Raw genomic sequence first — 13,876 nt, forward strand, 5'->3', positions numbered from 1 at the left:
TTTTTTTTTTTTTTTTTTTTTTTGAGAGAATAAAATAGCCTAGGCTAACTTCCCCTTTTCATATATCTCCATTGTAAAATATTTTTAAAAGATGATTCAATAATAATAGGCTTAGATGTTTACTGGCTGCTCTTTTGTTTTGGTTTTTTGTTTGTTTGTTTGTTTGTTTTGAGACAGGGTCTCACTATGTAGTTGAGACTGACCTGGAATTCACTATATAGCTCAGGCTGGTCTCGAACTCACAGTAATCCTGCCTCAGCCTCCCACATGCTAGGACTACAGGCGTGTGCCACCACACTCGGCCGTGGCTGCTCTTCTTAAAGGTTTTTACGACTGTTCAAAAACAATCGTGCAGTGGAAAATCCTACATACTTTCCCACCAACTTTTTTCTGTGTTTCCTGTATTTAATAATAACATACTGCTCCTATAATGGGATGAGATGGTTTGCAAATCAGTCAAGAACAGCCTCCATATTATATCAAGAAGATATGATTTCTTCATACATTGGAAGTAAAACAAACCCGCCACCAACACCACCACTACAGCTGCCTTCTTGTACTCAGCCACCCAACCTAGAGAGCTCCTGGGACACAGGCCTGAAAAGTAACGTCCTATACCGGTACAGATCAGTGTCCTTGGTCACTCTCCCACCTGCCGCAGTCAGAACAAGGCCCAGCTCCTGCTGACAGTCATGTACGAATAAGTCGTCATCGGCGTCATCTCTTCTGTGTCCACATTAAATATCCCGGCTTCTCTTGGGTGTCTCACAGCGCACTGCCTTCCCTTCCGTCTCAGTTACAGCTACACCATCACCGCCATCCGTGACACACACCTTTCAACGCACATGCTGACTTTGGAAAGCCAGTTGAAATCAGCTGAGTTTGTGACTACCTCGTCCTGTTAAAGCTGTTTATGAAATATCCTTTGCTCTTTGATGCACTTTAGTTTGAAACTGAGCCTGTCATGCAAAGACTGTCCTTAACCTTCAGGTTAACCAAAAATGCCTTGCTATTGGAGTGACAAGCAGTTTTGACAAGCAGTGACTCCACAAATACAATGGCTTACCATGCTTTTATACTGTCTTACATCATCATTCCCTCTGTCTCTCTGGCTTGCTACTCTGCTGTCATGGTTGTCACAGATACCAAAGGCTATTAGAGTAAATGGGGCAAGGGAAGGGGGCTAGTCTTCTATTTAGCCGAAGAAACAGCAGATTTAGATTTCTTCAAGGTATTTCACTGGAACTATTCTTAATTCATAGATGAGTAAATAAATGCAGTAATTGGTTACATTTTGCTTAGATCTGTCCTCTTTAACATGGAGGCTGAAAGAAGTATCTTTAGGAAACTTTAATAATCTTTTGCCAGCATTTTAATTCCCTGTCATTTTCATGTCACTTTAACTCAAACTCTTCCCAATTTTATGAAATCACTAGCAGCTTAATTTAACACAAGGTTTGAACTCTGCACTAAATGTTTTTTAATATTTAAAAATTTACTTCAACACTTCTCACTATGTGCCTTTAGCAGTTACTGAGATAACTGATTTATTGTTTCTTTGAAATACATTGTCAGAAGAATTTGACTGCTTAGTGTAACATGGCGGACTTTTGATTTTAACAGAAGCATTTTAAAGATTACTTAAGCATCAAATATTTATCGATCAACTTAAGCATTACATGTGACCTGTTTACCTATAGTCGCGGGTGTATGTACACGTGAATTAGTTGTCACTGAAGATGACAAGCATACACCTGCATGGATTCTCCCTGTATGAGGGGACTTGTGATTAGAGTGGTGGTACCTGTGGGATACCTGGGAAGTAGATAAAACTCAAAGGTAGACTCTCACTCCCTGCCCCCTTTCCATGGAGCATATTAAGATGAGTTGCTTTCCTTGATTTTTCTCAATATAAATTTTAAGGCTTTTGTAAAAAACATAAAAGAAGCTAGGAGCTTAGAAAATGTAGGGAAAAGTTCTACCATCGATCCATCAAATATTTACTTAGAGCCTCAATACATTAAGATTATAGTACCAAATGAATTAGAGTCCATTTCCTTTGTATAAATTAAATTTTCAAACCCTTGACCTCATTATAAAAGCAGCAAGAGCATCTTAAATTGAAGCACTTGTGTAATGCCTACATGACTATATAGTTACTAAACTGTGACAGCATGAGGCAGGACCCTTTCATTTCTCCTCACAATATTTGCAGTCAGTTTCTAAAATTAATCTCTTGCATGAGCCAAATAATTTCACTTTTGTACACACCGGTGCCATAATTAGAGAATTTAGGAAGTGTAGCAAATTACAGGTTGATGCTAATGGCAAGCATAGGATAGGGTTTAAAAAATCATTGGATACTAAAGATTGTTTTTCCTTTAAAAAATCTAGTTCTAGGCCAGGTGTGGTGGCGCATGCCTATAATCCCAGCACTCAGGAGGCTGAGGCAGGAGGATTGCTGTGAGTTCGAGACCAGCCTGGGCTACAGAGTGAGTTCCAGGTCAGTCACAACTACATAAGTGAGATCCTGTCTCAAAACACCAAAAACAAAAAAAAATCTAGTTCTAATAAAGGGAATCAATCAGATGAAATTAAGTCACTTTTTAATGTGACAGAATAATCCAGATCTGTGTATAATGTTTTGCCATCAAGTGATTTTTAGATGAAGGACTGCCTCAAAGAAATTTAAAACATTCAGGGGTAAATATACCATTACAGAATAAATAATTCTGATAAAAATATTTTTCCATTTTGGACAAATCTGTAAACTACACACACCTTTGTTTATAGAAAAATGCTTGTAATAGTCGCTATGATATTCAGCTGTGGATAAAAATTTGTGGAAATACTTTTGAATAAAGTGGTGTGCCAAATCTAAAAATTAAAACTGCAGCTACACATTGACTAAAGTGTATTTTTTATTTTGTTAATACATTTTTGCAGTGTAATAATGATTACATTCATCATGGAGATGCTTTGAAAGACTCCTTTCTAGGGCCGATATTCAAACATACATTATGATTGTTTAAACCAAGACAACATTCAAGAGCCGGTCTGACACTGGAGCGAGGCCTTGGTGATGGTAGAAACTGGTCTAATACTCCCAGTGCATGATGTTATGAAAATTGAGATTCGGGCAGAAATTTCCATACAAAATAACAAGAATTACTGAACAATTTCTCTGAAGATACAGAATTTAAGATAGTTTGAGCATAGGAAAAGACTAGCAGATCAATGAAACACAACACACACAGCCCAGAAGCAGACCAAATCACATAACATAGCATATGGTAAAGATGGCATTAAAAAAGCAGTGGGGAAGTGTTCACAAGAGCTGTGTGGAGGAACTTAGAAAAACTGAACAACATGAACAACATAAAGTGGAGAAATAAACCATGTACCCAGATAGACTCCACACCTCCAATAGCATGTCAGTTGTCCCCTGTAGATTAAAATCACGATCTCAGTGCCATTTTTTGTGGAAACTGACAAGCTCATTCTCAAATGCATGTGGAAAAAGCACACAGAAGAGGAGAACCCTCGTTGAGAAAATGGGAAGATTTTTCCCTAAGAGATATCAAGATACCATGAAACTCTAGTAACCACAAGCTGTGATCACAATACATAGTGAATCTTCAAATTTTTAAAATTCTTATGGTAAAAGACACATTGTCGGGGGGGAGGGGGATTTAGCTCAGTGGCACCACATCTGCCTTGCAAGCACAAGGTCCCAAGTTCAATCCCCAGTACCAAGAAAGAAAAAAAACATTGTCACTAGTCTCCCTCACTTCAATTATATCCATCATCCTTGCCACTTTCTCTAGCAGCTCTGGAAGTCCTCTGCAATGTCTTTATGATGTGTGATAAAAAACAGTGAGTGCTGCTGCCAAGTGTCATCCAACAGAAACGTAGCCTCACAAAAATATTAGTGTATCCTCATCTACCCTTATTCACCATATCTGGTACTGTGTGACTTCTGGCTCTTACCCAAAGTGAAAAGGACCATGAAAAAACATTTTGAGTCTTTTCAGGATGTGAAGGCAGCCACAACATCACAACTAAAGCCAAAAAGATTTCCAGAACAGCTTTAGCGAGTGGAAAGAAGGATGAGATCCGCGCAGAGGGAGTATTTTGTGGGGAAATAATGACAATGTGCCATTTATGGGGAGAGAGCCCAGAAACTGAACATCTGTATGGAAACATGAGGATACGGTTTCCTAACAAGAAGCACACATCAGAGGCCTGTAACCAGCCCCTCCCAAATTTATCAAACAGCACTTCTCCAGAGGCGGTCCTCTTAAACACCACACCCTTCATTAGGATCCACTACTGAAATACAATGTTCACCACGGACTAGAGGTGTGATTCAGCAGTAGAGCAAGTACTTAGCATGTGTGAAGCCCCAGCTTCCATCTCCTGTTCATACTCAGTCTAGTCCAGTCTTTAACAACTCATCAGGAAAACTATGGCAGAAGTACCAAATCCCAAACGAGATGAACTTACCTAGTAACAGCCGAAAAAGAAAAGCGGCCAAACATCCAGAAACCAGTCCGACACTGGAGGTAGGCCTGGAGGTATTAGAAGTGGCCCTGGTATATCCTGCTAGGCCACGTTGTTCTTTTGCATATAAATAATCTTACAAGCACCAGCATCAGACACCCTTTAACTGATGAAGTGAGGTGAAATAACCATTTTGTAATTTTGGCACAGATGAAATAACAATTGCTATGTAAACCATGGATTACTAAACAACCTCTCTCTCCCAGCTACTGCGAGGGACTGGGGCTTCTTCACCAATTGTGGCTTTAACCTGGCTCCAATCTGCCCTCTTTCTAGGTAAGTTTCAGTATCCCATCAGCAGACAGACTACACATAATGTTCCTGTAGTACCATACTGCCAAATGATGTTATGACAACATTGCCGGTGCATTTCTCTGACCAATGACTGCATATAGACAGCACCCAAGTGAGGGTGAATCCTTGCTTTTTTGGATCCTTTGGACCCTCTCCAAAGACCACATCCTAGCACCCTTTTATTGAGAAGCCCCAGGCCCCTAAATTATGCCCTCACTGTGCAGCTTCCCATGAAGAGTACATATTTGTTGCAAGGACAATGAGCAGCCCAATTTGTCCAACTGTAGGTATGTTTACAGAGGTGTTTAGCTGAAGATGCAATGTTGTCATCTTCCACCAACATCAGTATTTTACAGAGTAAACAGATGCAAGGAGGTATTGGGATTTGAAGTTACATGACTAATTAAAATTCTAACTACGGCTTGTTAAGGGTAAGACATTGCAAATAACTTCCAAACAAGAAGAGAAACAAATAGCTTTCAGTTCAACACAGTTCAATGTCTTCAGTCAAATGGAACTCACCAAGACTTATAGTAAAACTTAAAATGAGGGAATTCAGCAAATGAGTGTCTATATTATTTTGTGTACATTTTCTTTCTTTTACCTTGTTCGGCAACTTGAACTTTCTTAAGTGTAGGTAATTGTTACAAGGACAAACCACACTCAAGCTAATAATTGCTTTTCAATGAACAAAAAGTGAACTTCTCACCAAAGCTGTTAGAGTAACAGTGAGCATACATTACTATTGTTACTCTTTCAGATTCATATACTCATTTTTTAAAAATTGTTCTAGTCCCTACTGACTTCACCAGCTTTCCGTGTTTTCCCTCACTGAGATTTCTACAGCCACTGTTGGGTAAGCTGCCATCAATTATGAATGTTACAAAAAGGCAGGGAAAACTGTTTAAGCACAGAAAAATTATCCAGAAAATGTAGGAGATAAGATTGAGGCTAGATAGTGCTGAAATTCTGATAAAATGTTAACACTAGAATTTATGTATTTGACAATAGATTTGCTAATTTCCAATCTTATGCTAACACCCCCTCCTTCCAAAAAAACATACAGAAAGAAATAATACTGCATTTCTAAAAATGGTGAAAGCTAAATGTCTTAGAACAAATAATTTTATATCTCATGAGAATTTCCATGTCCAAGGTAAAAAATTTTTTATTTGTTTGTTTTGAGACAGGGTCTCACTATGGAGTTGAGACTGACCTGGAACTCACTATGTAGTCCAGGCTGGTCTCGAACTCACAGCGATCCTCCTGCGTCAGCCTCCCCAGTGCCAGGAATACAGGTGTGTGCCACCCGGCCCCAAGGTAAAAACTTGTGATTTTTTTTTTTTTTTTTTTTTTGGTACCGAGGATCGAACTTGGGACCTTGAGCTTGTAAGGCAGGCAGCAGCACCACTGAGCTAAATCCTCAGCCAATTAATTTTGATAGACATACTGAGCATTGTACAATGTCCACCTGCTTAGTTATGTAAACATGAAAATGACTAAATACTTTAGAGAATACTGTGTTTCAAGTAAGTTTGTAGCTTTCTAAAGTTTCCCTCACATTTTTTTATTCTGAAGGTGTTATAAAAACCTATAGACAAGTGGTGAAAAATAAAACAATAGCCATATACTCTTCATTTAGATTCCCCAATTGGTAATATTTCACCACATTTGCTTTTTGTCTTTGTCCATTTATTTTTCTGAGGCATTTGAGAGTTAGATGCAGACATCATAATTCTCCTAAGTTTTTAGTGTGTATCTCCTAAGAACAAAGGACAGTCTCCTACACAACTACAGTATAATTATCATTATCAGGAAAATTAATTTCAGTGTTACTATCCCATATACAAATTATATTTGCATTTCCCCAAATTGCATTGTCCTTGTTTTTCTGAATTCAGGTTTCAGTTAATGATTCCACATTACATTTAATTGTTACATCTCTACTCTCCTTTAATCATACCGTTCCTAGACTTTTTTGTTTAGCACATTATTTTTGAATTGCTCACGTCAGTTATTTTGCAGAATGTCCCTCAATTTGAGTTTGTCTTACTTTGATTAGATTCAGGTCAGACATTTTTGGGAGAAATCCTACATCAGTAAGGTTTGTCTTCAGTTCAGGAATGCCCCTGAGTTTGTCCTATTACTGGTGACCTTCAGCTTGATAATTTACTTAATATCCGCAAATTTCTCCATTGAAAATTATTCTTTTGACACTGAGACTATGTAAATATCCTTCCACGTATTTATGTTTTAACATGCTAAGCCGGGCGTCGTGGTGCACACCTGTAATCCCAGCACTCAGGAGGCTGATCCAGGAGAATCGCTGTGAGCCAAGACCAGCCTGGGCTACATAGTGAGTTCCAGATGAGTCTCAGCTACATAGTGAGACCCTGTCTCAAAAAACCGAAAACAAAAACCAAAACAAAACAAAATGTTAACTTTTCACTCAGTGCATTTAGGACCCACACATTAGGGACATTTCTAAATAGAGCAAACCGTAAATCTGAAAGTGCCTGATGGGGATTTGTAGAATAGAAAATCGTGATACCTTCTCTTAAATATGTGGTGGACAAAAGGCAAATTGAATAGAGAAGTGTGTACCAAGAGTATATATATTATATATATGTAATATATAGTTTTACGTTTTCATTAAATAAAAAAGTAAAGTTTTTAAAAAATGCATGTATTTGTAAAGTTCATCTAACAAGATTTGTACATATGACTGCACAGAAATTTTGTCTTTAGAAGAACTATAAATAGGGCCAGGGATTTAGCTCAGTGGTGCCACCGCCTGCCTCGCAAGCAGAATGATCCGAGTTCGATCCCCAGTACCGAAAAAATAAAAAAGAAAAGAACTGTAAATATTCAACTCTAATGTGAGTTGAAGTATTTGTGGGTTTAAGTATAATATCGTATTTTAAAAAATAAAGATGGTTAGCTTGAAGAACAGAGGGATTGATGTGAAACAGCAAATGTACACGTGTTTACTGAACAAGCCATTCTAATATTCTATACACTTGCATTGAAATGTTTTCTCAATAGGTAATTTTAAGCCAACATTACAAAAGTGCCACGAGAGGGTTTTTTTTTTCCATTGAATTTATTGGTACTTTATAGGAAAACAGTACAGTTACATTCATCATTGGGATCTTGTACCCTTACATGACAGATCTTGGTTCTCATTTCTTCCCCATACCCCTGTCCTCCCTTCATCCCCTCCACCCTCCCCTATTTACAAAAACTTTGCTTCCATTTTTTTCTTTTTCTCATATTTTTTCTTTTCCCTTATTTCCTTTCCGCTACCCCTCCTACTTCCCCTACATTTTTAGCCCTTTTCTATTTCACATTATCAATTATACAATTTAAATCTTATTTACACTTTGTTTTTCACACCAGAAAACTATTCAGTATTTACACCTGCGTGTCCTATTTATTTCACTTGAGTATGGCCTCAATAGGCATCCACTTCACCGCTTTGAAAAGCAAGATTCACGGGCAGGCAGTGGCTGACAACTGCGAAAACATCACAGCCTCCCACAACCTGTCCTCACGCAGTCAACCAAGCCCCAGACACCCGGTTTGGCCGCCTCCGGCTTGCCCGGCCTCAGTCTGTTACAACACACTCCATCACCTGGTTCCCAGAACTCAGATTGCGCAGTGGTCTAGTCATCATGGGCCAGGGCTCACCGTTACAGCGGCGGGGGCCTCCCTCAACCTCCTCCTAGCCTACCCTCACCTGCTCGTCCCTCACCCCTAATTCTCCCGCACCAGGTCCCCTGGCCCCACGTAGCCTGACACGTTTCATAATCCTCTCAGGCTCCAGGCAAGCAACGCCGCCCACAATGGGGCCTGATCATATAAGGAAAATACCGCGGGCTCACTGGGGGCTGCACGGGGGACACTGGAGAGCCCTGTCCCCTACTACACTCGCCTTCCCCGCTTCCCGCTCCCAGCCTCCCCAGCTACCCAGAATCCCGCCGAGCCTCCAGCTAATCTACCTTGACTTCCGCCCAGAAGTCTGCGCAGCCGCAGGACTGCGCAGCCAATCCCGCCGCACGGTGTCCCGCCCCGGCGCGCGATCTCCCACCTCACCTCTCGGATCCTCCCGGGCATTTGGCCTCCCGACCGCTAGTAGTTGTTTACGCGACAAGCAAAGACCAAGGGCGGGAGGGAGGGGGAGATGGGGGTTTTGCAAATCAAGGTTAGTTGGCAAAGGAAATCTGTAGATGTGGAAACTGTGGAAATAGCTGCAAAGTCTGTAAAAACTGTAATGCCTGTCTTCCCGGGCCTGCTCCCCGGAGATGGTGGCACCCTTGGTTCCCACGGGATGGCCAAAAGGCGCGTGGCGCCCACAGCGGGGCGGGGCGGGGCGGGGCCGAGCAAAGAGCCAAGGGAAGTGGGTGAAAGGGCAGGGGCGTGGCATCGCGGTGAGCCTAAGCGGTCGACTTTAAGGCTTGACTGCCCCTGGTCTCCTTTGGACCTCTAGAACTTGCAAAAAGCGAGTGTTCTTCGCCGCGGGCCCAAGTTGCCACTATGGCCCTGCTCAGAGGTGAGCGCCGCCCCTCCTCGCCTCTCGGGTCTGATCCCACGCCAGGCCGGGCCTAGGCTTTCGGGCTCGGGACAGTCAGGGGCCTTGGGAGAAGTTCAGTCTCTTGGGCTGTGGGGGAGCCTCGAGATCGTTTGCGTTAAGGAAAATTCTGGTAAGGTGCAGCGACAACGATCTCAGTGTAAGTTTCAGGGGACTGAGTGGAGACCAAGGTTAGCTTGTCCTGACCTTGGAGGTCGCTCCTTCGCGTTGTAGTGACCCATGGCTTCGAGCTCAACTCCTGGGCCGTCCCCCAAAGCTCGAGTAGCCTGGGGCAGAGTAGCCAGAGGAGCCCGACCCTCTGGGGAGGGCGGGGGATTGATGCTTCAAAAGGTGCCCCCGGGAACTTCTGCCCAAAGCATGTTTGAATACCTGCCTATCTTACTTTCGTTTGAGCGACGACTGGCAGTGCTGGGATTCTAGAGTTATTGACTTTTTTTTTTTAAAGTGATGTAAATTTTAATTTTCATAACAAGCCATCAGAGTCAATGGGAGAATATTCAACTAGGACGCATCAAAGCCCTCAGACGGGAAGGTTTCACAGGATCTAAGAGCTGAACATTTTGGTGGTATAAGGACCCATGGGCTCTGTGAAAAAGGTGTTTTATTGTAAATGCCATGGAATGCAATACAAATATTTAAAGCAGGGGAATGACAACGGCTGGTTTCTACTGGGCCTGATTTCCTGCAGGCTCTGGGAAAATAAAAAGGCCGTTTAAGGATCTATTGCCGAGGTCGGGGCAACAGCAAATTATGGTGTTGACTGTGTGACAGAGTGATTGGGTATGGTGAGTAAGAGAAGGAAACGGAAGGAATGATTACAGGTTTCTGGCTTGAGGAACTAGTTTCGGATGCTACCACTTACAGAATGAGGAAAACTAGGGGAGGTAGAGTTGGAAAGGAGATTTAGAATTCAATTTTAGATCTTTTTGGTACTCGGGATCGAATTCGGGGCCTTTTGTGCTTGCAAGACAGATGGCAGGCGTTGGAACCACTGAGCTAAATCCCCAGCCCTAGGATTCAGTTTTAGGCGAAGTTTTTGTGCCTGTGTAACATCCGCCCGGAGGATGTCAAGTAGGCATTGGTTAGGGAATTTGAAAATCAGAAGAGCCAAAAATTGCATGTGAACAAATCAAATGCAAAGTATATATTTTGTCGCAAAATGCCGTGTGTCCAGTTTTCTACAATATAGGTTTCACTTACCAGTCCCCTTACTAATTCAGAACTTAATTACATTTACTTAATAAAGGAGCACGTTGACATTTTTAAACCCAGTTGGTTTAGAGGCTGCCTTTGTAATGAGCTATCTTTAAAAAGAAATAATATTCTTACTAATGTCTCACTTTACTATTTTAACAATAGTTGTTACCTTTTTCTGGTAATACAGGCTCGTGAAAATAGTGAACCAATAAAGGGAAAAAATGTACACCAACACCTATATTAAAAGAAATAGGAAGTTTATAAATTTGTGATGTTTTACTAACAATGTTTGATGTGGTAGTCTTATCTGTCCCCCATTACTCTATTTTATAGTTAAGGACACTGATGTCCAGAAAGTTAAAGTGGGTCATTTGTAACAACATAGGTAGGTAGTGGGTATGACTGGAAATCAGGCCTTTGGGCTTCAAAAAGTAATTGTTGTATACTACTTGGAATACATTACAGGACCAGGGATTTAGCTCAGTGGCGCTGCGCCTGCCTCACAAGTGCAAGGTCCCAAGTTCGATCACAAGTAGTAAAAAAAAAAAAAAAAAATGTACATAAGGACAAGGCAGGTTTCTCTAAAATTTCATACAAAGTGCTTACAGGACTGACTGGTAGTGAGAAAGCAGAGCACAGGACTGATTACTGCTAAGGAAAAGGACACATTTGAACATACTTAACATTGGTAAAGCTTGTCATTAGCTGATCAGATTTCAGTCAAGAAGAGCCAATGCCCCAGATTTATCTTAGCATCCATCCCACTGCTTAGTGGGAGATTTTCACCCAATATTTCACCAAATATTAAGTTCACTGCTCATTAGATTTACTGGGAAGGTTCCTGTAACTCCTCAAGATAAGCAGCAGAGGAAGCAGAAAAGGATGCCACAGCAGTTTTCCTTAATGGTTGTTTTATTTTATTCTTTATTTTTTAACTAATTTATTTGGTACCAGGAGAAACCTAGGGGCCTTTGCTCTTGTGAGGCAGGTGGCAGAACCACTGAGCCAAATCCCTGGCATCGTGGTTGTTTTCTGTAGTTACTCTAGGAAAATGAATATTTACCTGGGCAGTACTGTTAGAAATGAAGGCAGAGTTCTTGTTTTTCTCCTACTACTGTTTTCCCTCACTGTCAAACCAGCACATCTTGCCAGGTCTGACTTAATGTCTCTTCACTTAAGTTTTTTTGGTACCAGGGATCGACTCGGGACCTTGCACTTGTGAGGCAAGTGGTAGCACCACTGAGCTAAATCCTTGGTCCACTATTTTAAGTTTTTTAAAAAAATCTTTAGCAATTGAATTTTCACAACCTTTTAAACAAAGTTTTAGTAAACAAGATTTTAGTTTTGTGTTAACAAGCAGTAGCATTTTAGACTGTTTAATAATAAGCCACATAAACTTGGTAGTAGATTCAATAAACATTGGCATGATAATGACATGACTTTATGAAATAACAACTTGTAAGTTATCTTTTTTGTTGTTGTTTTGTTTATTTGTTTGCTTGTTTTTTGGTACCAGGGATAGAACTCAGGTCCTTGCGCTTGTAAGACAGACAGCAGAACCACAGCTAGATCCCAAACCCAATTCTTTTTTTTTTGTAAGTTATCTTTGTATCTGCATATCCCAAATTATTTTTAAAGTGTACTTAATAGCATTTTTTCCACTCAAAATGGATGTATTAATTCAGTTAAGGCTGGAAACATTGAGATAAAAAGCAGTGATAAAAGGAAAGGGAAAGTGCTTATTTTTGTTATTTCTCCATACATATTCTTTTGTAGATATTTCATCATAAGCACTACTAACACTGCCTCTCTCAAATATTTTCTTGGATTATGAAATATGGGGGAGAAACTTGTGAACTTTGTGGAGAAACAATTATGAAGTATGGTTAAAATAAGTTTAAATTTTTAAAAAATGTATTATAGTAAAAGATAGATTGACATTAATGTCCTCAGGACATTCTTCCTCACTTCAAACACACTGATCCCACAGTTCTTGCCACTTTCTGAAGCAGTTATAAAAGTTCTCTTTTATGTCTTTATGTCTTTATGAGGTATAATAAAAAATACAGGAGGACCAGGTATTTAGTTCAGTGGTACCCCCATCTGCCTCGCAAGCACAAGGACCCGAGTTCAACCCCTAGGAACAACAGCAACAACAAAACAACAACAACAAAAACAGTAAATGCAGCTGCAACAGAAAAACACACAGAAAAATATGGTGTGTCTTCATCTACCTTTTTTATTAGATCTGGAATTGTATGACTTCTAGCTCTTCCCCAAAGTGAAAATGACCGTGAAAGAAAAATACTTTGAATCTGTTCAAGACATTGAGGCAGCCACAACGGGGTAACTAAAGACACCCATGAAAAAGGACTTCCAGAACTGCTTCAGAAAGTGGCAAAGAGATGGAAAAAGTGTAAGTGTGCTTGGAGAGAGAAAGGTGTTAGGAGCAAGGCGGGGGGATATGTTTTGAAGTATATTAATGGCGAGGTATCTCACTGCAATTACTATTTTTAAAAATTTAAACATTCACCATATTTTTTAATCATACCTGGTAACTTCTACATTTCTGAACAGTCATTAGTGGTCATTTGAATAGCTGAATGATCTGTTTGTAATATGTCATTTTTTCAGGATGCATTTAAGATTTTTTCACCTTTGGATTTTAGAAGTTTCACGATGTGCCAAGATATAGTGTAAGACCTGAATTACAAGCCCATGCTAAATGACAAAGGGCCTAGGAGACAGTGCTCTAACCCCCTCCCATTGTGCCATAGCCCCAACCTTTGTTCAATCCCCGGCCTAGGAATGTAAGGCAATCTTGTGTCGCGAACCGGCGACGCAGAGCACTGTCCCGACGCAGAGCACTGTCCCGCAGTGCCTCAAACCTGAAAGAGCAGCGGGGTGGAGATGGAGCAGAGAGAAAGGAAGGACGCCAAGACAAGAGTCTGATCAAGGCGACATTTATTGCAGGCAGGCATCAGCCTTTTAAAGGAAAAGACCGAACTATTATGGGCTAGGATTACCATAGTAACCTCAATACCTGCTCCTATAGATAACATCAGATCTTTAACATAACAAAATGGAGTTAACAACACCTGACTCCTATAGATCTTTGGCTGTCCTTGTTTCTCCCGTGCAGGGTCAAAACAAGTTTAACACGTGCAGTCCCTTAAAAAGGAACAAATGTTGTCTTTCAAAAAGCCAGTGGGCCATGGCTGGCTTCCCACA

At 40.7% G+C, this 13,876-nt stretch overlaps 1 protein-coding gene and 2 non-coding genes across 3 annotated transcripts in view; 1 reads left to right on the forward strand and 2 right to left on the reverse strand.

Annotated features, from left to right (window-relative positions):
• Positions 1 to 8,459: 8,459 nt before the first annotated feature.
• Positions 8,460 to 8,539, reverse strand: LOC117283790. Its single transcript, XR_004514830.1, has one exon.
• Positions 8,540 to 8,625: 86 nt separating this feature from the next.
• On the reverse strand, positions 8,626 to 8,767 carry LOC117283792. The gene has a single exon (XR_004514832.1).
• Positions 8,768 to 9,266: 499 nt separating this feature from the next.
• Positions 9,267 to 13,876, forward strand: part of Acaa2 (acetyl-CoA acyltransferase 2) — a 37,478-nt gene continuing 32,868 nt past the window's right edge. Inside the window, exon 1 of the mRNA XM_010621694.3 lies at positions 9,267 to 9,409. Coding sequence (XP_010619996.1) covers positions 9,394 to 9,409 — 16 coding nt within the window. The 5' untranslated portion in view covers positions 9,267 to 9,393. The remainder of the gene's footprint in view (positions 9,410 to 13,876) is intronic.

Source organism: Fukomys damarensis, unplaced genomic scaffold (assembly GCF_012274545.1).
Source record: "Fukomys damarensis isolate Sample0158 unplaced genomic scaffold, DMR_v1.0_HiC HiC_scaffold_30, whole genome shotgun sequence".
Lineage (NCBI taxonomy): Eukaryota > Metazoa > Chordata > Mammalia > Rodentia > Bathyergidae > Fukomys > Fukomys damarensis.